The 23,998-nt window shown below is 42.9% G+C and overlaps 1 protein-coding gene across 5 annotated transcripts in view; it reads right to left on the bottom strand.

Annotated features, from left to right (window-relative positions):
• Nucleotides 1-20,406: 20,406 nt before the first annotated feature.
• The window catches only part of malt1 (MALT paracaspase 1), a 136,264-nt gene continuing 132,672 nt past the window's right edge, over nt 20,407-23,998 (bottom strand). For all 5 annotated transcript variants that reach the window (XM_043679132.1, XM_043678783.1, XM_043679045.1 and 2 more), the window contains one exon: nt 20,407-21,286. In XM_043679132.1, coding sequence (XP_043535067.1) covers nt 20,783-21,286 — 504 coding nt within the window. In that variant the 3' untranslated portion in view covers nt 20,407-20,782. The remainder of the gene's footprint in view (nt 21,287-23,998) is intronic.

Genomic DNA, 23,998 nt, shown 5'->3' with positions numbered 1-23,998 from the left:
CTGTCTAATGTCAATGGCTGGTTGTACTGTATCTGTCCATTCGTAGTCTGTTGCATTAGTGAAGAAAGATTTTTGGCGCATTTTACAAAATATTTACTAATTTACAGAATAGCTTGCAAGAACTGTAACAAAAACTACATTGGACAAACAGGCAGAAAACAGGCAGGATACATGAACATCAACTAGCAACAAAAAACCATGACCCACTCTCACTAGTATCCTTACATACAGATAAGGATGGACACCACTTCAACTGGGACAACACATCCATCCTAGGACAAGCCAAACAGATACGCACGAGAATTCCTAGAAGCATGGCATTCCAAGCGGAACTCTATTGACAAACACATTGACTTGGATCCCATTTACTACCCCCCGAGAAAAAGGACAGGAAATGATGTCACCACAGGAAATGATGTCACCAACCCAAGGAAACCTTAAAACGTAAATAGAAAGAGGTCCATAGTGCCAGTGCTTCATCCGGAGGCTCACTGATGACGTTATCTAGTATGGTGAAAAACATCTGAAAACGAACCTTCCAGCAAGCAAACCTACATCTAGGTGCTGAACATTGTGTAATCATTGGCAAACATCCCCATTTCTGATCTGATGATGGAGGGAAGGTCATTGATGAAGCAGCTGAAGATGGTTGGGCCTAGGACACTACCCTGAGGAACTCCTACAAAGATATACTTCAGCAAAGATGACTGACCTCCAACAACCACGACCATCTTCCTTTGTGCCAGAAATGATTTCAATCAGTAGAGGGTTTTCCCCAGATACTTATCGACTCCAGTATTGCTAGGGTTCCTTGATGTAACCGTTGGTTGAATGTGGCGTTGATGTCAAGGACAGTCACTGTCACTTCACCTCTGGAATTCAGCTCTTTTGTCCATTTTTGAACCAATGAGGTCAGGAGCTGAGTGACCCTGGCCAAACCTAAACTGGGCATCACTGAGCAGGTTATTGCTTAGTAGGTGCTGCTTGATAGGACTGTTAATAACACCTTCCATTACTTTACTTATGGTCAAGAGGAGACAGATGGGGCAGTAATTGGCCGGGTTGCATTTGTCCTGCTTTTTGTGGTGAGGACATTACTGGGCAATTTTCTACTTTGTCAGGTAGGTTGTGCCTGGAGTAGAACAGTGTGGTTAGGGGTGTGACAAGCTCTGGACATCACATAAATGTCAGTACCAGTGCTGAAATGTTGTCAGGGCCCATTGCCTTTGCATTAACCGGTGCTTCCAACTGTTTCTTGCTATGTGGATTGATTTAAATTTTTTGACAAAGGTGAAATCGTGGGCCTCTGGAGAAGGCTGAGACGGCCTCTGGCATTTCTGGTTGAAGATTGTTGCAAATGCTTCAGCCTTAGCGTTTGCATTAATCTGCTGCGCTCTACCATCATTGAGGATGAGATTATTTTTGGAACCTCTTCTTCCAGTAAATTGTTTAATTGTCCTGAAACATTCACTACAGATGTGGCAGAACTGCAGATCTTAGACTTGATTCATTGGTTGTGGGATCACTTAGCTCTATCATTTGCTGCTTATGCTTGGCATGCAAGTAGTCCTGTTTGGTACCTTCATTTTTAGGTATGCCTGGTGCTGTTCCTGACATGCTGTCCTGCACTCTCCATTGAACCGAGGTTGATCTCCTAACTTGATGGTAATTGTAGAGTAGGAGATATTCCAGGTCATGAGGTTGCAGTTTGCATTGGAGTTCTTCCCAATGGGGTTGGGAACCAGAAGAGAAAACTACTAGACAGTGAGGTGGAAACTGGAGACTGTAAGGATCACAAAGTTAACATTACCAAGGGGAAGAGTTTCTGCCTACAGTGCAGAAACAGGCCCTTCGACCCAACCAGTCCACACTGACTCTCTGAAGAGTAACCCATCCAGACCCATTTCCCTCTGACTAATGCCCTAGCACTATGGGCAATTTAGCATGGCCACTTCACCTACACTGCACATCTTTGGTCTGTGGGAGGAAACCAGAGCACTCGGAGAAAACCCATGCAGACACGAGGAGAATGTGCAAACTCCACACAGACAGTGGCCCAAGGCTGGAATCGATCCTGGGACCCTGGTGCTGTGAGACAGCAGTGCTAACCACTGAGCCACCGTGCCACCCAGCAGAGAGCAGATGAACACAAGAGAACTGGCAGCTTGAAATGCATCTACTTTAATGCAAGGAGTGTAGTGGGTAAGGCAGATGAACTTAGGGCTTGCATTGGAGCCTGGGAGTATGACGCTATTGCAATCGCAGAGACTTGGCTGAAGGAAGGGCATGATTGGCAATTAAATGTTCCAGGATATAGATGCTTCAGACAGGACAGGGAGGGAAGTAAGGGGGCGGGGGAGGGGGGGAGGTGGGGAGGTGTTGCATTGCTGGTCAGGGATGATATCACAGCTGTGCTAAAGGAGGACACTATGGAGGGCTTGAGCAATGAGGCGTTATGGATGGAGCTGAGAAATAAGACGCGTGCAGTTACATTTTTGGGTCTGTATTACAGGCCTCCCAGCAGTGAGCGTGAGGTAGAAGAACAAATAGGTAAACAGATTATGGAAAGATGTAGAGGCAACAGGGTGGTAGTGATGGGAGATTTTAATTTTCCCAACATTGACTGGGATACACTTAGTGTCAGAGGTCTGGGTGAGGCAGAATTTGTAAGAAGCATCCACGAAAGTTTTCTAGAGCAGTATGTCAAAAGTCTGATGAGATAAGGAGCCATATAGGACCTGGTGTTGGGGAATAAGCCAGACCAGGTGGTAGAAGTTACGGTGGGGGATTTCTTTAGGGATAATGACCACACTTCTATAAGTTTTAGAATACTCGTAGACAAAGATGAGAGTGGTCCTCAGGGAAGAGTACTAAACTGGGCCAAGGCCAATTATATTAGTGGGCGGCACGGTGGCACAGTGGTTAGCACTGCTGCCTCACAGCGCCAGAGACCCGGGTTCAATTCCCACCTCAGGCGACTGACTGTGTGGAGTTTGCACATTCTCCCCGTGTCTGCGTGGGTTTCCTCCGGGTGCTCCGGTTTCCTCCCACAGTCCAAAGATGTGCAGGTTAGGTGAATTGGCCATGCTAAATTGCCAGTAGTGTTAGGTAAGGGGTAGATGTAGGAGTATGGGTGGGTTGCGCTTCGGCGGGTCGGCGTGGACTTGTTGGGCCGAAGGGCCTGTTTCCATACTGTAAGTAATCTAATCTAATCTAAAATTAGTTAAGAGTTGGGAAATGTGGATTGAACGCAGCTATTTGAAGGAAAGTCCATATTTGATATATGGGAGGCTTTAAAATTAGGTTGAAGATAACGCAGGATAGGCATGTCCCTTTGAAAACAAGGAATAGGAAAGTCAAGATTCATGAACCGTGGATGACAGGAGAAATCGTGCAACTAGCCAAGAGGAAAAGGGAATCGTACGTAAGATTCATGCAGCTAAGGACAGAACGGGCCCTGGAGGAATATCGGGAGAGTAGGACCATTCTTAAACAAGGAATCAAGCAGGCTAAAAGGGGGTCATGAAATAGCTTTGGAAAACAGAATTAGAAGAATCCCAAGGCTTTTTATTCTTATATAAGGAGCAAGAGGGTAACCAGAGAAAGGGTCGGTCCACCAAAGGATAAGGAAGGAAGGTTGTGTGTTGAACCTGAGAAAATGGGTGAGACTCGCAATGATTACTTTGCATCAGTGTTCACTGAGGAATGGGAGGTGATGAATGTTGAGATTAGAGATAGAAGTTTGTTTATTCTGAATCACGTTGACATAAGGAGGGAAGATGTGTTGGGGAGGCTAAAGGATATTAAGGTGGACAAATCCCTAGAACCGGATGGGATCTATCCCAGGTTGCTGAGGGATGGGAGAGAGGAAATAGCTGGGGCCCTGACAGATATCTTTGTAGCATCTTTAAGCACAGGTGAGGTGCCGGATGACTGGAGGATTGCTCATGTTGTTGTCCCCTGTACAAGAAGGGTAGTAGGTAACTGCAGACCAGTGAGCCTGACGTCAGTGGTGGGAAATTTGCTGGAGAAGGTATTGAGGGATAAAATCTATATTTATATTTGGAAAAGAGTGAGCTTATCAGTAAAAGGCAACATGGTTCTGTGAGGGGGAGATCGTGCCTTACCAACCTAATAGAGCTCTTTGAGGAAGTTGATAGATAAGGAAGGTACATGGACTTCAGTAATGCATTTGATAAGGTTCCCCATGGTAAACTAATTGAGAAAGTGAAGTCACATGGTGTGCAGGGTGTTCTAGCTAGGTGGATAAAGAACTGGTTGAGCAACAGGAGACAGAGAGTAGTAGTTGAAGGGAATTTCTCGAAATGGAGAAAGATGGAGAAAGTGGTGTTCCACAGGGGTCAGTGCTGGGACCGCTGTTGCTTGTGATATAAATAAGAGATCTAGAAGAGAGCAGTGGTGGTCTGATCAATAAGTTTACAGATGACACGAAGATTGGTGGAGTAGCAGAAAGCACAGAGGACTGTCAAAGAATACAGGAGAATATAGATAGACTGGAGAGTTGGGCGGGCAAGTGGCAGATGGATTTCAATCCAGACAAATGTGAGGTGATGAATTTTGGGAAGTCTAATTCTAAAGCGAACCATACAGTAAATGGAAGAGCCTTGATGAGCAGAGAGATATGGGAGTGCAGGTCCATTGTACCCTAAAGGTGGCTGCACAGGTGGATAGAGTGGTCAAGAAAACATATGGTATACTTGCCTTCATCGGACGGGGTATTGAGTATAAGAGCTGACAGGTCAAGTACAAGAAATTTTACAAGACTTTGGTTAGGCCACATTTAGAATATTGTGTACAGTTCTGGTTGCCACATTACCAAAAGGATGTGGACACTTTGGAGAGGGTGCAGAGAAGGTTTATGAGGATGTTGCCTGGTATGGAAGATGGTAGCTATGAAGAGAGGTTGAGTAGGTTACTGTTGTTTTCATTAGAAAAAAGGAGATTGAGGTGGGACATGATTGAAGTCTACAAAATCATGAAGGGTATAGACAGGGTAGATAGACGTAAGCTTTTTCCCAGGGTGAGGGTTTCAATAAGGAGAGGTCACGCGTTCAAGGTGAGAAGTGAAAAGTTTAAGGGGGATATACACGGCAAGTACTTAACATAGAGGGTGGTGGTTGCCTGGAATGCATTGCCAGCAGAGGTGGTAGAGGCAGGCATAGTACATTCATTTAAGATGCGTCTGGACAGATGCATGTGTAGGTGGGGAGCAGAGGGATACAGATGCTTAGGAATTGGGTGAAAGGTTTAGACAGTGGATTTGGACTGGCTCAGGCTTGGAGGGGCGAAGGGCCTGTTCCTGGGCTGTAAATTTTCTTTTTTCTTTGTTTTCTCTTTTTTCTTCTACTGATAGCTTACAGCATTTTATGTATGCCCTGTCATTCACTGACAAAGTGTTCGATCTATTTGAAGTCTATACCAATTGACACAGGGATAGCAGAGAGAATTCTTAATGTGAAAATGGGTTTTCACCTCCACAAGGCCTATATGATGGTCAATCTTACTTATTCTGTCATGGACAGATGTATAAACAGCCAGTAGATTGGCAAGGTTGAGATCGAGTATGTCTTTCCCTCATGTTAGGTCCCTTACAATCTGCTGTAGACCCAGCCTAGTAGCTATGTCCTTTAGGACCCAACCAGCTCAATCAGGAGCTCTGCTGCCAAGTCACTCTTGTAGTCTCCCAACCAGAGTACATTCCAGTATGTAGATACTCAATTGTGTTGACATTACCTCCAGGATAATGAGCAAAGAGTTGGAAAATGGAGTTCATGTCATCTGATCGGTGCAGATCATGAAGTCAAATAGTCTTCTTCTATGCTGCAAATATCTATGAGTCTAAACGTAAACACCTTAGCACCTCATGAAGTACAGACATTTATCATCTGCTCTCGTCTTAATAACAATGTTTATCCAGCAAATGCTATTTAAATGCAATCCTCACAAGAGCAATTCAGACAGTCAGAAGACTGCAGTGAGTAACTTACCTCCTGACTACCAAAGCCTGCCCACCATCTATGAGGTGGAAGTCAAGAGTGTGATAAAATACTTCCCACTTGCCAGGATAGTTCAGCTCTGACAACACTCGAAGCTTGACACTATCCAGGACAAAGTGGCCCGCTTGATTAGCATCATATCCAAAAACATTCATGCTCTCCATCACAAACGCTCAGTAGCAGCAGTGTGTACTATCTACAAGATGCGCTGCAGAAGTTCATCAAAGATCCTCAGATGGCATCTTCTAAACCCATGACCACTTCCATTGAGAAGGACAAGGGCAGCACATACATGGGATCATCACCACCTGCAAGTTTCCCTCCAAGCCACTCACCATCCTGACTTGGAAATCTATCACTGTTCCTTCACTGTCACTGGGTCAAAAGCTTGGAAAACCCCCGAAAGCATTATGGATCAACTTACAGTACATGGACTGCAGTAGTTCAAGAAGGCAGTTCACCACTACCTTCTCAAGAACAAGTAGGAATTGCCGGCCCAGCCAGCGATACCCGCATATCATGAGTGAATTTTTAAAAATACAACATGCTGGCATGTAATAAATAACATTCTGTTAAGATAACAGCCAATTCTTATAAATACATATCAATGTTTTGACCTCTAGCTCTACAAACTAAATAGACCCTTAACCCCACTCAGTGAAGGAGGAATAGTGACAGCATTCGATTGTTACTTATTACTGTAGTTACCGAGAGAAATATCAAACATCAAATTGAAGGAATTAAGATTAATATTTCAAAATGAGGAATACAAAAGAATTGGACGGGTTACAGAAGAAAGGGCAGCTCTTAGACTGGTACCAGTTTGGATCCTCCAGTGTTACAATATTTTTATTATTCTCAGAAAGCCTTGTTCTCATAAGCCGAAGTCCAGGAACATTCTAAAATTTACTTTAAAAACTGCTTAATTCTTGATGTCATTACAGTTGCGTTTTTAAAAAAAAACATGTAGTCATGTATTTGTGAATTCAGTTCACAGCAGTACCACTAAATTCTTGTTGATGTTAGGATTGAGCTATTGGAAAATACTGTTCCGAAAACTGCAGTAGTGTTAACTGGAATATAATCACTGGAATCTACATCATTGGCATATTACCAAGACTCTGATTTCCAGCATCTGCCGTCCTCACTTTTGCCTATATTACCAAGAGTTAGTACAGTTATAACATTTAAGAGAAACTTATACACGTACTTGTGATGCCACGGTATACAAGGTTATGAGCTAAGTTCCTGCAAGTGGGATTAGAACAGTCAGGTGCTTGTTCTTAATTGACACAGACACAATGGGCTGAAGGAATTTCTTTTAAAGTAGATCTCTATGACTCTATGACACAGTTATATTACTACCAACTCTTCTAAGGTCATAATGGCAGAAGGTAGTAACCATCATGAAGGAATAACTTTCAACCACACTCTCACCAGTCTACATGTCACAGTTACCTCTGTCAGCAACAGCAACAGGTGAACCACCACCACACAGTCTTCGTTGTGGCTAAGTTTCATCTTCACGTGGAGTGTGCCCTACCTTTATGTGGTGTGGCACTACCAGCATGTGAACTGGGATAGAAAACAGTTCAAAATAGTGTATCTTTGATCCATGAATGTGGGCCATCAGACATCAATTGCATTCCACTGCAATGTGTAAATATATAGGCCATCACATTCCTTACTTCCCCATCATAGGTGAAGACTATTTTCTCAATGGGGAAAGGCTTCATAAATCTAAAGCACAAAGGGACCTGGGCATCCTCGTTCAGGATTCTTTAAGAGTAGCATGCAGGTTCAGTTGGCAGTTAGGAAAGCAAATGCAACGTTAGCATTCATTTCGAGAGGACTAGACTACAAGAGCAGGATGTACTGCTGAGGATGTATAAAGGTTTGGACAGTTCTGGTCGCCATATTTCGGGAAGGATGTGGAAGCATTGGAAAAGGTGCAAAGGAAATTTACTAGGATGTTGCCTGTCTGGAGGGAAGTGTTATGAGGAAAGGCAGAGAGACTTGGGTCTGTCCTCATTGGAGAGAAGAAGGCTAAGAGGGGATTTGATAGAGACATACAAGATGATCAGAGGATTAGATAAGGTAGACGGTAAAAGTCTTTTCCCTAGGATGACGACGTCAGCTTGTATGAGGGGGCATAACTACAAATTGAGGGGTGATAGATTTAAGACAGATGTCAGAGGCAGGTTCTTTACTCAGAGAGTGGTAAGGGTGTGGAATGTCCTGCCTGCCAATGTAGTTAACTCAGCCACATTAGGGAGATTTAAACAATTCTTGGATAAACACATGGATGATGATGGGATAGCGTAGGGGTATGGGCTTAGATTCATTTACAGGTTGGCGCAACATCGATGGCCCAAGGGCCTGTTCTGTGCTGTATTGTTCTAAGTTCTATGTTCTATGAAGAGTTATGAATTATTATGAATATTATTAACAGTCACATGGAAAAATATGTGTTCATTCAGAACTGCCAGTATGAATTTGTTATGAGAAAATCATGTTTACTTAACCTGCTAGAACCTTTTGCAGAGGGAATGCCTCAGGTGACTGTCTGTGTGGAGTTTGCACGTTCTCCCCGTGTCTGCGTGGGTTTCCTCCGGGTGCTTCGGTTTCCTCCCACAGTCCAAAGATGTGCAGGTCAGGTGAATTGGCCATGCTAAATTGCCCGTAGTGTTAGGTAAGGGGTACATGTAGGGGTATGGGTGGGTTGCGCTTCAGCGGGGCAGTGTGGACTTGTTGGGCCGAAGGGCCTATTTCCACACTGTGAGTAATCTAATCAACTAGGTTTGTTGAGGGCAATGCTGTTGATATGGTTTATATAGGTTTCCAACAGATATTTGTTACATCATCACACCGTGTTTGACAGGGCCCTCAGCAGAATCTGATCCATTTCTCGCAATTTTGGCCTTACTCATTCCCTTCACTCTCACTACAACCTTGTTGGGCCTCATTTTCTATCCCACCAACATTCATATCAAAAAAGATCATAAGCCATCAGGTCCGCCACATCCAGCCACATTGTTAGCATTCCACGGGGACTCCAAGACAACATGGTCCACCCCTCCTCCACTCCCACCATCTCCCCACATCCACACATCACCTTCCTATGCAATTGCAGAAGGTGCCACATTTGCCCATTTACTTCCTCCCTCCTCACTATCCAAGGCTCAAGTCACACCTCCCAGATAAGGCAGTGATTTCCTGTTAGTTCACAAAACCTAGTCTACTGTATTCTCTGCTCATAACATGGCACCCTCCAAACTGGGGAGAAAAAGCACAAACTGGGTGACTGCTTTGTGGAACACCTCTGCTCTGGCCATAAAGTGACCCCAAGTTTCCAGTTGCCTACTACTTCGACACAGCACTGTGTTTCCATGCCAACATTTCCATCTCAGGCAAAAAAACACAAAAGAACCGCGGATGCTGGAAATTGCTGGAAAATCTTAGCGGGTCTTGTAGCATCTGTAAAAGGGTCACTGGACCCAAAACTTTAACTCTGATTTCTCTCCACAAGTACTATCAGAACTGCTGAATTTTTCCAGCAATTTCTGTTTTTGTTTCCACCTTAGGCCCGCTATAGTGCTCCAAGTGAAGGTCAGTGTAAGCTGGAGAAACAACACCTCATCCTCCACCTAGGCACCTTATAGCCTTCAGGAGCCAACACTGAGTTTCACAATTTCAGAACGTAAACACCTTCCTCCACGTTTGTTACCCACCCCCACATCCCGGGATCTTATTGTACTGGGAGCAACCAACTCATTTTCCCGTTAGGACCCATTCAGCATGTCTCTCTCTCTTCTGGCTTACCATCAGCAAACCCTTTGCCTACCTTTCCTTTTCTTTCTTTTTCTGGGCATGGTCTCCATCTCATTGACTCACTCCTAGAACCTCCTAAATCACTCCCCCTCCCCGATCATCAGTAATAAATGCCACCATTTCCCAGCTGCTGCCAATTCTGACAGAAGGTCACTTAATTGTGTCCAGTTCTGGTCGCCCTACTATAGGAAAGATACAGAGGCTTTGGAGAGAGTGCAAAGAAGGTTTACCAGGATGCTGCCCAGACTAGAGGGCTTGCCTTATGAAGAAAGGTTAAATAGGCTCAGACTTTTCTCTCTGGAGAGAAGGAGGAAGAGAGGAGACCTGATAGAGGTGTACAAAATAATGAGAGGAATAGATAGAGTCAATATCCAGAGACTTTTCCCCAGGGCAGGATTGGCTGGGACGAGAAGTCATAGTTTGAAGATATTAGGAGGAAGGTATAAAGGAGACATCAGAGGTAGGTTCTTTACGCAGAGAGTTATGAATGCATGGAATGCATTACCAGCGGTGGTGGTGGAAGCAGAGTCATTGGGGACATTTAAGCGACTTCTGGACGTGCACATGGATAGCAGTGAGTTGAGGGGTGCGTAGGTTGTTACTATATTTTACATTAGGATTAAATCTCGGCACAACTTTAGCTCTGCTTTTTTCTCTCCACGGATGCCACCAGACCTGCTGAGATTCTCCGGCAATTTCTGTTGTGTTTCAAAATATGAGTTATCAAGCCAAGTACCTGTTTGGAATCTAGTAATAACATCAGCTGGAGTATTCTGTATCGTTCTGCACACCACATTCCAAGAAGAACAAGAACACAATGGAGAGTGTGAAGGAGAGGTTTATGAAAATGGTTCCAGGGATGAGAAATTTTAGATGTGAAGATGGCATGGAGAAGTTGGGACTGATTTCCTTACAAAGGAGAACGCAAAGAGGAAATCTGAATGAGATTTTCAAAATCATGAGGGCTCTGGAGATAGTAGACAGGGGAAAACTGCCCCTGCTTGTAACAGGTTTGCAAACAGTACACACACAATGGGCTGAAGGGCTTTCTTCTACATATGAACTATTCTGTGATTCTGTGATCACTGTATCATCACCAACAGGGTGGTAGGTGAACTCTTTTTTTTAAATTGGTAAATTCCGAAGAAAGCATTTCCACCCACCCTGGTCATGAGTGATTGGGGCACTGCTTCAACAATTAATGGCAAAAAAATGTTTAGACTTTCAAAGACTTACTGCTCCATTCAGTCATTAACATCTCAAGGACCAATTCACAAAAACAACCAGCTTATAATCTCACTTGCACTTGTTCTTTCTTATTTTGTTTTTAGTCATTTCTTAATTCTCTCTCAAAATATTCTTTTTGTTGCTAATTTGACTCTAATATGCTCTGTTTCTTGTACCATCATTTGCTTTATTTCTCCATCCTTTCCTCAAACTGCTGAAGGGTTCCCATGATCCTGAGTCACAACATTGACATTGTTTCTAATTTACAGCAATTTAAGCATCAAATGAATTAGTATCACTTATTCTCAGATAGGCCTTTCTGGCCCATTGTTACAGAATTATAACATTAGGGAATACTAAAATCACACCCATGTACACCAGGCTATAAACATAAATTATAATACTTTCAATATTTTGAAATGGCTAACATTATAGCTGCATCAACTCAAGTACTGAGAGTCCTTTGGTTCCCTTTGGTATGTAACAATAATGCCGTTTGAGCACTTTTATGTTACAACACAATGTGCAATTATTTGATATCTGCAGCTGAAACAACATTTGAGAACTTTGTACAGGCCCATTGAGGAATAGAAACAATATAACAGCCAGCATTTTCCTTCTTTTGTCCATTCCCTCCTGACTACTTGAAGTGTGTTCCCTCTAATTTTCTCTCGGCCTTTGTTCCTTTTGCCCTCCCAAGGTGTTAGCAATAACCAGCTCTTTGGACATGGGCGCAAGAGACAGCATTGTACAACTGATAGCGTTAGCATGAGCTCATATCTACGCAGTTGGGAGGGAAAGGGTAGAGGAGGGGGTGTGAGGCAGGGGTTACAGTAAAGTAATAGTAAAACCAAAAGTATTCATCAACAGTTCTCGCCATCTTTCTAACTGTGGATACCTTAGTTGGGGATTCAGGTACAAATTTGGTTCAACATGGCAGACAATACCATTTCAATCAGTAAACTCATGGTACCATCCCCCTCCAGTGACAGTGGGATTGCTGGAGACCACCAGCTGTATGTTTTCTGTAGCTTTTTTTGAAAAAAGGAAAAGCATAACATCTCCTTTGAGGTCTCCATGAAACATGACAATTAATACATCGTTCCTTATCCCCTCTGCCTCCCAATTTGATTTCTTTAAGAAATCTGCATTAGATTAGCTCTGTAGCCACCCCGTCCCAGATAGACAAGCTGCCTATTATGGCTCGCCTGGTGCTGAAAACTCATGGCTTTCCTACAAATGAGATCTGACAATGAAAATGGTTCAGGCCTCCAAATAACTACAATGGGAAGGGAAAGTTCTAGTTCTTTCACCTTTGTCCTCAAAATTTGCACTTTTTACAAAGAGGTATTTCCTGCACAATTTATATCTAGAAATTATAAATCTTATTTTATGATTCTGATTTGAACAAAGAAGAACAGAGAACATCACAGCACAGGAACGGGCCCTTTGGCCCTCCAAGCCTGTGCCGCCACATTTTGCCCTTCCATCCTAAAACTGTATTTATTTACAGGACCCTTATCCCTCTATTCCCTTCCTATTCATGTATTCATCTAGGTTCTTCTTGAGTGCTCCTACTGTGTCTGTTTCGACTACCTCCTCTGGCAAAATGCACCAGGCACTCACCACCCTTTGTGTGAAAGACATGCATTGCACATCTCTTTTTAAAGTTCCCCACTCTTCCATCTTGAAGTTCTGTCCCCTAGTAACTGACCCCTCCACTCTATCCATGCCATTCACGATTTTATAAACTTCTATCGGGTCACCCCTCAATCTCCTGCATTCCGGTGAAAACAAATCCAGTCTTTTTTTCATAGCTAAAACTCCCCATAGCAGGCAACATCCTGGTAAACCTTTTCTCTATCCTCTCCAAAGCATCCACATCCTTCTGGTGCTATGGTGACCTGAACTGTATGCAATATTCCAAATGTGACATAACTAAAGTTCTATAAAGCTGCAACATAACTTGACTATCGTTATACTCAATGCCCCGTCCAATGAAGGCAAGCATGTCATAGGCCTTCTTTACTACCATATCTACCTGCGCTACCATCTTCAGTGATCTGTGGACCTGCACACCCAGATCTCACTGCATATCAATATCGTAAGGGTTCTGCCATTCACTGTATAATTCCCACCTGTACTTGGCCTTCCAAAATGCATCACCTCACATTTGTCCAAATTAAACTCCATCTGCCATTTTTCTGCCCATGTCGCCAACTGATCTATATCCTGCTGTATCCTCTGACAATCCTCCTCACTATCCACAACTCCAGCTGTCTTTGTATCATCCACAAACTTACTAATTGGACCAGCTTCGTTACGCTTCCCTCCAAATCATTTATATATCCACCAATGGCAGAGGTGCCAGCACTGATCCCTGTGCAAAGAATCCACAAAATCTTAAAATGAAAATCAAAGGGTTTGGGAGTGGCACCTGGCTATTGAAATGTCTCAGTCCTAAAGCTGAATTTTTAATGGGATACCATGAGATCTTGCCTACCATAACTCTGGGGCAGAGCCCAAAAAGGCCTAATAAGCTGAGTGCCATCAGTAAGGGCAGGAGGGAGTTCACTTATTATGACCAACAGCCACGTAGAACAGGTCTGACCACAAAAGAAGTAAATGTTGGAAATGTTCAGCAGGACAGGCAGTAATTGCAGAAAGAGAAGCAGAGTTACCGAGTGGAATTTAATGTTCAAGGCAGGCTCCCATTCAACAGCTTGGAAACCCAAAGTGTGAATGCCACGCCAAATGATTTTTAGGAAATTTGACAACAATCAGGCCCTGTCCAGGGCAGTATGAAACCTGTGGTTGAATTGAGCCTGATGTAGGGCAGATATCTCACCACTGAAAGACCAACTCATCAGGGAATGGCAGCTCTTAGCACGACTATGGGTGTGGGAAAATACCAGTATTTCACTGGGGTCATCACCAGAGATCAGTGTCAGACAGGCAAATGTAGCCAGGAACCAGAATGGCAGGGAAGAGGCAGCAGTGAAGGACTGCTTTCTCAATGCCGAACAGGTTCCCAAAACTGAATTAGTCTCATTTGCCTGCATTTAACCCATGACCCTTTAAACCTTTGCTATCCATGTACCTGTCCAAATGTCATACTATATGTTGTAATTTTATTCATCTCTAACACTTTCCCTGGCAGCTCATTCCATACACGCACCATCCTGTGTGAAAAAGTTATCCCTCAGGTCTCTTTTAAATCTTACCTCCCTCTCACCTTAAACTTATGCCCTCTAGATTTGGACTTCTCCACCCTGAATATTCACCTTATCTATGCCCCTCATGAGGTGACCTTATAGAGGTTTATAAATTCATTAGGGGCAGTCATCTCTTGGCCTCCTACACTCCAGGGATAAACATCCCAGCCTAACCAGCCTCTCCTTATAACTCAAACCCTCCAGCCTCAATAACATACTTGTAAATATTTTTTGCACACTTTCCTGTTTAATAATATCCTTCCTATAGCAAGGCAAGCAGAATTGTGCACAGTATTTTCCAATATCTTGTACAGCTGTAACATGATGTCCCAATTCAACCACCTGGACCATCTCAGACACCTCCCTACTCTTCCTTGACCTCTCCATCTCCACTTTCGGTGATCAATATGGACATCTTCTACAAACCCACCAACTCCCATAGCTACCTGAACTACACCTCCTCCCATCCTGCCTCCTGAAAAAACTGCTATCCTTTATTCCCAATTCCTCTGCCTCTGCCGCATCTGCTCTCAGGAGGACCAATTCCACCATAGAACATCTCAGATGGCCTCCTTCTTCAAAGACTGTAATTTCCCCGCCCACGATGTTGACGATACCCTCAGGGCATCTCTTTCACTTCCCACAATTCTACCCTTGAACCCCACCCCTCCAATCTCAACAAAGACAAAACCTCCGTGGTCCTCACCTTCTACCTCACCAACATCCGCATACATCGCAGGCATTCTCTGCCATTTCCACCACCTACAAACAGACCCCACCACCAGAGATATAGTTCCATCTCCACCCCTATCTGCATTCTGGACAGACCATTCCCTCTGTGACTCCCTTGTCAGGTCCATGGCCCCACCAACCCACCCGAGATTCCTGGCACCTTCCCCTGCCACCGGAAGAAGTGCAAAGCCTGTACCCACAACTTCGCCCAAATCTCCATCCAAGACCCCAAAGGATCCTTCTACATCCGACAGAGATTTACCTATACTTCCACACACATCATCTACTGTATCCGTTGCACCCGATGTGGTCTCCTCTACATTGGGAGACAGGACACCAACTTCCAGACCATTTCAGACAACATCTCTGGGACACCCGCACCAACCAACCCCACCACCCTGTAGTTGAACACTTTAACTCCCCTCTCACTCCACGAAGGACATGCGAGTCCTGGGCCTCCTCGCCAAATTCTAGCCACCTGATGCCCGGAGGAAGAGCGCCTCACTTTCTGCCTTGGGACCCTCCAACCACATAGGATCAGATTAGATTAGATTACTTACAGTGTGGAAACAGGCCCTTCGGCCCAACAAGTCCACACCGACCCGCCCACTTTCACCCCCACCTTTATTGCTTTCCCAGCTACCTTTTCCCAAGCCCACCACTTCCCTCCCATTTAACTATCAGCTTCCTTAGCTCACAGCCTCATTCCTGATGAAGGGCTTTTGCCTGAAATGTCAATTCTCTTGCTCCTCGGATGCTGCCTGACTGGCTGTGCTTTTCCAGCTCCACACCCTTCGTCCCAACTCAGTGATCTGACTGATGAAGTCAAGTGTGCCAAATGCCTTCTTCACCACCCTGTCTATCTGCAACACCATCTTTCAAAGAACTATGTTCCAGCACCCCTAGGTCTCTGTTCGACAACACTCCCCAGGGCTCTACCATTAACTGTGCAAGTCCTGTCTTGCTTTGCATTTATCTGAATTAAACTCCATCTGCCATTCCTCAGCCTACTGGCCCAGTTGATCAAGGTCTCATTGTACTCTTACATAAACTTCTTCATAGTCCACTAGTCCACCAATGTTGGTGTCATCTGCAAACCTACTAACCATGCCTCCTAAATTCTCATCCAAATTATTTATATAAATGACAAACAACAGCACCAATCCTTGCAGCACACGGTTTGTCACAGGTTTCCAGTCTGAACAACCTTCTATCACCTTCTGTCTCCTACCATCAACCAAATTTTGTATCCAATTGGCCAGCTGTCCCTGGATCCCATGTGATCTAACCTTACGAACCAGTCTACCATGCGGAACCTTGTTGAAGGCCTTACTAAAGTCCATGTAGACAACACCATTTGCTCTGCCTTCATCTGTCTTCTTGGTCACCTCTTCAAAAATATCAATCAAATTTGAGAGACACGATATCCCATACACAAAGTGCATGGGATCTGTCCTACCTGTCCCATCTTCCTTCCCACCTATCCTCTTCACCCTCCACTCTGTCGTATCACCATCTCCCCCTACTTTTATCCATGTATTGCATTCCTAGCTGCCTTCCCCAGCCCTACATCCTCCCATTTATCTCTCAGCCCCCTTGCCCCCCACAACACACAATCCTGATGAAGAGCTTATGCTCAAAACATTGACTTTCCTGATCCTCGGATGCTGCCTACCGGCTATGGTTTTCCAGCACCACACTTTTTGATTTCCAGCATCTGCACAAAGTCATGCTGACTTTCCAAATACATGTACATCCTGTCTCAGAATCCCCTCCAACAGCTTACCCACCATTGATGTCAGGCTCATCAGTCTGCAGTTCCCTGACTTTTCCTGCAGCCTTTCTTAAATAAAGGCACAACATTAGCCACTCTCCAGTTTTCCAGCACTTCATCTTTGGCTGTTGATGATGCTAACATCTCTGCTGAGAGCCCTGTAATTTCTTCCCTAGCCTCTCAAAATGTCCTGGGCTGCACTTGATCAGGCCTCAGGACTTACCTACCTTTAGAACAAAGAACAAAATAGCAGTACAGCACAGGAACATGCCCCTTGGCCCTATGCCAATTATCATGCCCTAATTAAACTAAAAAAACAAATCTGCCCTTATTCAGTCTGTATCCCTCTGTTCCCTCCCTATTCATGTAACCATCCAAATGCCTTGTAAATACCTGCTTCCACCACATCTTTTGGCAATACGTTCCAGGCTCCTAACACTGTGTGTGAAAACCTTCCCTTGCACATCTCCCTTAAACTTTCTCCCTCTCATCTTGAACCTGTGCTCCCTTCTAATTGAAATTTCAACCCTGGGAAAAAGCCTCTGATTATTCACTCTACATGTGCCTTTCATACTTTTGTCAACCTCTATTGCGTCTCCTCTCAGCCACTGTCTTTTCAGTGAAAACATTCCTAGTCTTTTTATCCTTTCCTCATAGCCAATGCCCTTGAGACCAGGCAACATCCTCATGAACCTTCACTGCACTCTCTCCATGTCCTTCTAGGAGTGTGGCGAGCAAAACTGTACACAATACTCCAAATGTGGTCTAATAGGATTTTATATATCTGCAACATGGTTTGCCAACTCTTGTAATCCATGCCCCAACTGATGAAGGTAAGTATGCCATATGCCTTCTTAATCACCTTGGTCAACTGTGTTGCCACTTTTCAGGAACTATGGACCTACACATCCAGTTCCATCTATATATTAATGTTCCTCAGGGTTCTGCCATTTACAGTATAATTCACACCTACATTTGATCCTTCAAAATGCATCACCTCGCATTTGTCTGGATTTAACTCGATGTGCCATTTCTGTGCCCAAGTCATCAATCTATCTATATCCTATAGTATCTTTTCATAGTCATTGACACCAGCAGCAACCCCATCAACCTTTGTGTCACCTGCAAACTTACTAATCAGAGCACTCATATTTTCCTCCCGATCATTTATATATACTACAAGCAACAGAGGACCTAAGACTGATCCCTTTGGAATACCAATAGTTACCAGTCTCCACTCTGAAAAAACACCCTTCCACCCTCTGTCTTCAATGACCAACTCAGTTTTGTATCCACCTAGCCAACCCACCCTGAATCTCATGTGATTTTAGTTTGTGTATCATTCTGCCATGTGGGACATTATCAAATGCCTTACTAAAATCCATATAAACTACATCTATAGCCCTTCCCACATCAATTATCTTTGTTACCTGTTCAAAAAATCCAATCAGATTGGTGAGACATGATCTTCCCAATACAAAGCTCTACAGCCTGTCACTTACTAGTCCACTTTTTCCCAAATGTGCATATATCTTGTCCCTCAGTATCTTCTCCATGAGTATTTTAAGACCTCCAGCACCTGTTCTTCTGTAATGTGGAATTGTTTCAACACATCACTATTTATTTCGGAGTTCCCTAGCATTGTTCTTTCTCCACAATAAATAGTGACGTGTAACATTTGTTTAGGATCTCACTCACCTCCTGCGGTTCCACACATAGATGTCCTTGTTGATTTTTAAGGGGCCCCATTGTCTCCCTAGTTACTATTTTGTCCTTCATAATAACCATATTGGAGAGTGGAGCATAAAGGGAAAAAAAACTATGGGAACCTGTTAGAAAGGCACAAAGTGAATCATAGTAGACTTAAATATATATGCAGGCTGGAAAAGTAAGATAGGCGAAAGTAGCCTGGCTGCTGAGTTCATGGAATGTTTTCGGGATTGTTTCTTAGAACAGCATCTTTTGGAGCAGATTATACCAGACCTCACATGTATCAATGAAGTATGGGTGCTTTTGCTATAAGATTATAAGCCCTATGTCAGAAACCACAATATGATTTAATTCTACATTCAGATTGAGGGAGAGAGGAGTGAATTTGAGACTATTTTTAATAACTTATACAAGGGCAATAATGAGGCCATGAAAGCAAAGCAAGAAAAAGTGAGCTGGCAAATTATATTAAATGATGGTTCAACACAAAGTTTCAGGTTGGTGACTGTCCTGGTCACACTTGTATTGTTCTGCATACATGGAGAGATCTTAAATGGTTTAAAGAGAACAAACTTATTGTTTCACTCCACAGTTTACAATAAAACAATCACCCTTACAATGTGTCATCTGTGATATTCTTGTATTTGAAACTAAAATCTCACTTCATCTATGACACTACTATGTGCACTACTTTCTGGAATGTCAATGCAGTGATTTCCATTTTCATTCTAACATAAATATTGGAATATATTTAATGGATTATGCTGCTGAAAAGACATTAATTATCTGCCCACAGACCTCTGAAGGTGGTAGACCGGGTCCATAGGGTAGTTGGTTCTTTTTGAAATTAGATTAAATTAGATTACCTACAGTATGGAAACAGACCCTTTGGCCCAAGATGCCCACACCGACCATCCGAAGGGTAACCCAACCAGACCCATCCCCCTATCCTGTATTTACCCCTGAATAATGCACCTAAGACTAGGGCAATTTAGTGTGGCCAATTCACCTAACCCATACATCTTTGGATTGTGGGAGGAAACCCACACAGACACGAGGAGAATGTGCAAACTCCATACAGAGAGTCACTCGAGGTAGGAATCAAACCCGGGTCCCTGGCACTATAATGCAGCAGTGCTAACCACTGTGCCACTCAATTGTTGATGCAGGAAATCTCACAACCTTTAAACGTACTTGAACGAATAATTGAAAGGTTTTAACATTTAAGACTATGGGACAAGTGCTGGAAAGTGAGACTCGGAGATAGAGAGTAGTTTTGGCAAAGTGCTTCTTCTTTACTGCATGATTCTATAAGTCTAATGTGAGTGACTGATGAATAAATCTATTGTGCCCTCATTGTAACTAAATCAAAATTAACTCCAGCATCTGTTGGTCTAACCTTCCCTCTTTGGATTTTAAAACTATGTGACCTGTTCCCCAACTATATTACTTTCCTTCTACAGTCTGGAAATGTTTAAATTCAATTTTAGATTCTCCTTATCGCCATTGCCTGATTTATGAATACTTTGACATTCATGCCTTCTGCATTATAGACCATGGTCCTTCTGCTAAAACTGCCAATAAATTATGAATGTGTGCAGGTAATGTATATCTGATGCAGCAGAGAAAACAACTAAAGGATGATACAGTCATTGACAACAGTAAGGGCGGCATGGTGGCACAGTGGTTATCACTATTGCCTCACAGCGCCAAAGACCCGGGTTCATTTCCCGCCTCAGGCGACTGACTGTGTGGAGTTTGCACATTCTCCCCGTGTCTGCATGGGTTTCCTCCGGTTTCCTCCCACAGTACAAAAATGTGCAGGTTAGGTGGATTGGCCATGCTAAATTGCCTGTAGTGTTAGGTAAAGGGGTAAAATGTAGGGGAATGGGTTTGGGTGGGTTGCACTTCGGAGGGTCGGTGTGGACTTGTTGGGCCGAAGGGCATGTTTCCACACTGTAAGTAATCTAAGTAATGGTTAGTTCCCACCATAGTATTTAAATGTCATTCTTGCACACACAGCCGCATGGAAGGCATCCTGAGGAGGGGTGGAAAACAGCTGATAGACTTGGGCCACCTTGAAGGTTATGTAATTGTTCACAAATGCCCAACTGTCCAGCATTACAATTGTGCAGATAATGGAAAATTCATTGGACAGCCTCATCATTGGTGCATCACTCAAATGGAGATAGTCTACATTTTGTTTCTTCCAGTGGGAGCCAGTATTGCTCCAGTGGACAATCCTCCTCAGTATATTCTGGACAATTGTTTGCATGTTAATGCTCAGTGAATTGAAGACAGGTATTGAAGTCAGACTGCAGATCATTGATATCATTCTCAACAGGAATATTGATCTCTCTTACGCTGCCACTACAGAAGTGTGGTCTTTGATTCCAATCCGACATACGTGTATACGTGTTGTATTTACAGCTGTCAGCAGGAATGGTGCAGCCTACTGCACCCATCATGGATGAATTTGGGTTGTAGACTCCGAGGTGAGAGTTAGCTTGATAATGTTGGTTGTGGTGGTGGTGGTAATGCTCAAATTCGGGACTGTAAGCCATGCTTCGCACTGGGCTGTGAGATGGGCTGTGTACTGGGCTGTGTAATGGGCTGTGAGGCATAGGACAGGTCACTAGGCAGCTGTTTCTCCTAATGGTGCGATGGATATCCAGCTTTGCAATGAGTGGCTTTCCTACATCTACCTCCTTGGCCTCTTCTACAGATTCATCAAGTCCTTGATATCGATAACGGAGGCAGGCTGTGAAGACCAGTCGTTCCTACAGCAGAAGAACATGAATTTACATTTGTTTTATCCCTATCACTTCTCTTCAAGAAGCTAAACATAGACAAATGATGAGTTAAAGCAGGAAATTGAATAGTATTCCAAAATTTATAACTCAAAATTTATAACTGAAACTTTCTAACTCAAAATTTATAACTAAAGACAAGCTTATAGTGTTGCATGCTTTCAACGTGGCACTTATGGTATGTTAATCTTGTATAATCGCATAGTAATTTAAAACGTTAAAAGATCCAAGGCTGACATTTATGTGCCAAAGACAGGCAAAAACCACCAGGGAATTCTTTTAAGCTTCTCCTTGTAAGCTTTCTTTGATCTTTGGGGAAACATTGGCTAAAATCCCATGTTTTTTTTTAAGCATGAACTTGCTAATGTTAAGACAGAAAAAGAATACAGACCTCCTGAAAAATGTTATTACATGAATAAAAATTTATATCATTTTATAAAATGGAATTGTTCAGGTGAAGCATTATGACCTGTGTCATGTATTTCAACTTGGAAAACACTCTTGTAGATTGTTGTGACATCTGAAGCGACAATTTTGCTAGCAGTAACACAAGTGTTTCAATTCTGATTATATATAAAATATACATATAAACTACACAGGAGGCAAAGGTCTTGTGATATTATTGTAAGACTGTTAATCCAGAGACCCAGGAAATGTTCTGATGGTCCAGTAACCATTCTTCAGAACTGAAAGTAGAGAGGTATACATCACTGGCGAGACCACACATCAGTTCCAAAGATGAGTCATGTAGGACTCAAAATGTTAACTCTGTTTCTTGCCCCTTGGATGCTGTCAGACCTGTTGAGTTTCTCCAGCACTTGTGATTTTATTTCATATTGTCATCATCTGTAATATTTTGTTTTTAAATTGGCAAAACCATTTCTGGAAGACTGGATGTAAATGCATTGGGAGCAGTTCACAGAAATTACCAATCTAATACCTGGAATAGGTATGTTGTCTTATGAGGAAAGATTGACAGATTAAGTGCATATCTGCTGCTGTTTAGATGAGTAAGTGACAAATTTGATTGAAGTATGTAAAATCTTGAGTGATCTAGTCGGGGTGCATGTGGGAAGGAGGTTCCCTCTTGTGAAAGAATGTAGAAGTATTAGTAATTATTTAAAATTTAGGAGTTGTCCATTTAAGATGGAGGTCCTTACTGAGCATTGAGAGTCTTTGGAACTGTATTCTTGAAAAAAAACGGTGAAAGCAAAGACATTAGAAACTTTCAAGGTACAGGTATATAGATTCCTCATAAGCAAGTGTGTGAATGGTTATTAAGAGGAGGTGGGAACATGAGTAATCAGATCAGCCTTGATATTACTGAACAGCAGAACAAACTCAAGGTTCTGAGTGGTTTACTCTTGCTCCTAATTCACATGGCTGAATGCAAATTTGTTGCTTCAGACATGCTTTCATCCATAGAAGCAATTGCTATCATTGCAACCTCACCTCAGGAACTCACCTGATCTTCTTATTTGAAGCTGTAACAATGTTTGGCATTGTGTGTTTGTGGTGTAATGCAAACTGAGCATTGGTGAGCAGGTCATTTATGACTGCTGCCTGATAGCACTTTGTTGATGATTTACAGTGGACAGATAGATATCTAATCTAAGCAACAAGCATGAAGGGTAAATGTAACCTTTTCATCAGACTAGAAGGTTAATGGATTCTAATTGCAAAAGCAACTTAGAAAAACACCAGGGGGAGAAAAAAGACTTGGCAAAAGAGTGATGTTCAGCTACATGGTGCAAGGTGTCTAAATCTGTAAAAGGAAAGATTAGCTTTTATTTCTGTTCATTCCTGATCAATGAAACTTTAACAAATACTGAATAATGCTGTTAGAGAATGAGTGGAACTTTGTTTTTGTAATTTTTCAGTTTCAGATGTCTCTTTGTGACCTTGTTTAAAGTATGTTTATATTGATGCAGCCAGGATCCTTTCATCATGGAGAGTACAACATTTGACATGAATGCGAAAACCAAACAGCTGCACAGTAAGGACATCTCTGTTACTTCCCTTGCCATTTCTGAATACAAACTAATTAATAATGCTCTGATATGTTTGAAGTACAGATTAGTTAGATCGTGCTGTCACAGCTGTCATTAGTAGAGATCCAGAACTCCCTCCTCTAAAGATTGAGGATATTGGTTAACTGACACTTCCAAGATTAGATGGAGAAAAGGTAGTTAAATGGATTTTAAATTAACGATAACCAATTGGCCTGGTTAAATGGTGGAATAATTTTGGCTGGAAGGGGGGGGGGGGGTACAGAACTGGAATTGCTTTGCAATCCTAATGCTTGTTAATCTACATTAGCTGCTGGTCTGGCAAAGCCTCAAATTTGATATTTTATCCTTGTGTTCTAATGTGGCCATGGTCTTACTTTTCCCCAGGTTAGCGTTGTAACCTCCACCTCTGCTGTAAACCTCCGTGATCTTTGCATTCCTTCAATTCTAAGCATTCTACCATTGTCAGCCATGTCTTTGACAGCTTAAGTGCAAGTTCTGGAATTCCAAGTTCTGCTGCTTAAAACTGACCTGTTCTGTTCTGATGTTCATGTATGTGGCTTGGTGTCAAATTTTGCGTGATAACATTCTGTGAAGCATCCTTGGACGTTTTAAACTGAAGGTGCTGAATAAATATATGTTGCTGTTGAACTATATCTTTCTGATAGTCCTT

This window comes from Chiloscyllium plagiosum, chromosome 1, assembly GCF_004010195.1.
Source record: "Chiloscyllium plagiosum isolate BGI_BamShark_2017 chromosome 1, ASM401019v2, whole genome shotgun sequence".
NCBI classification, from domain to species: domain Eukaryota; kingdom Metazoa; phylum Chordata; class Chondrichthyes; order Orectolobiformes; family Hemiscylliidae; genus Chiloscyllium; species Chiloscyllium plagiosum.
This window is presented reverse-complemented; position numbering and strand designations above follow the sequence as displayed.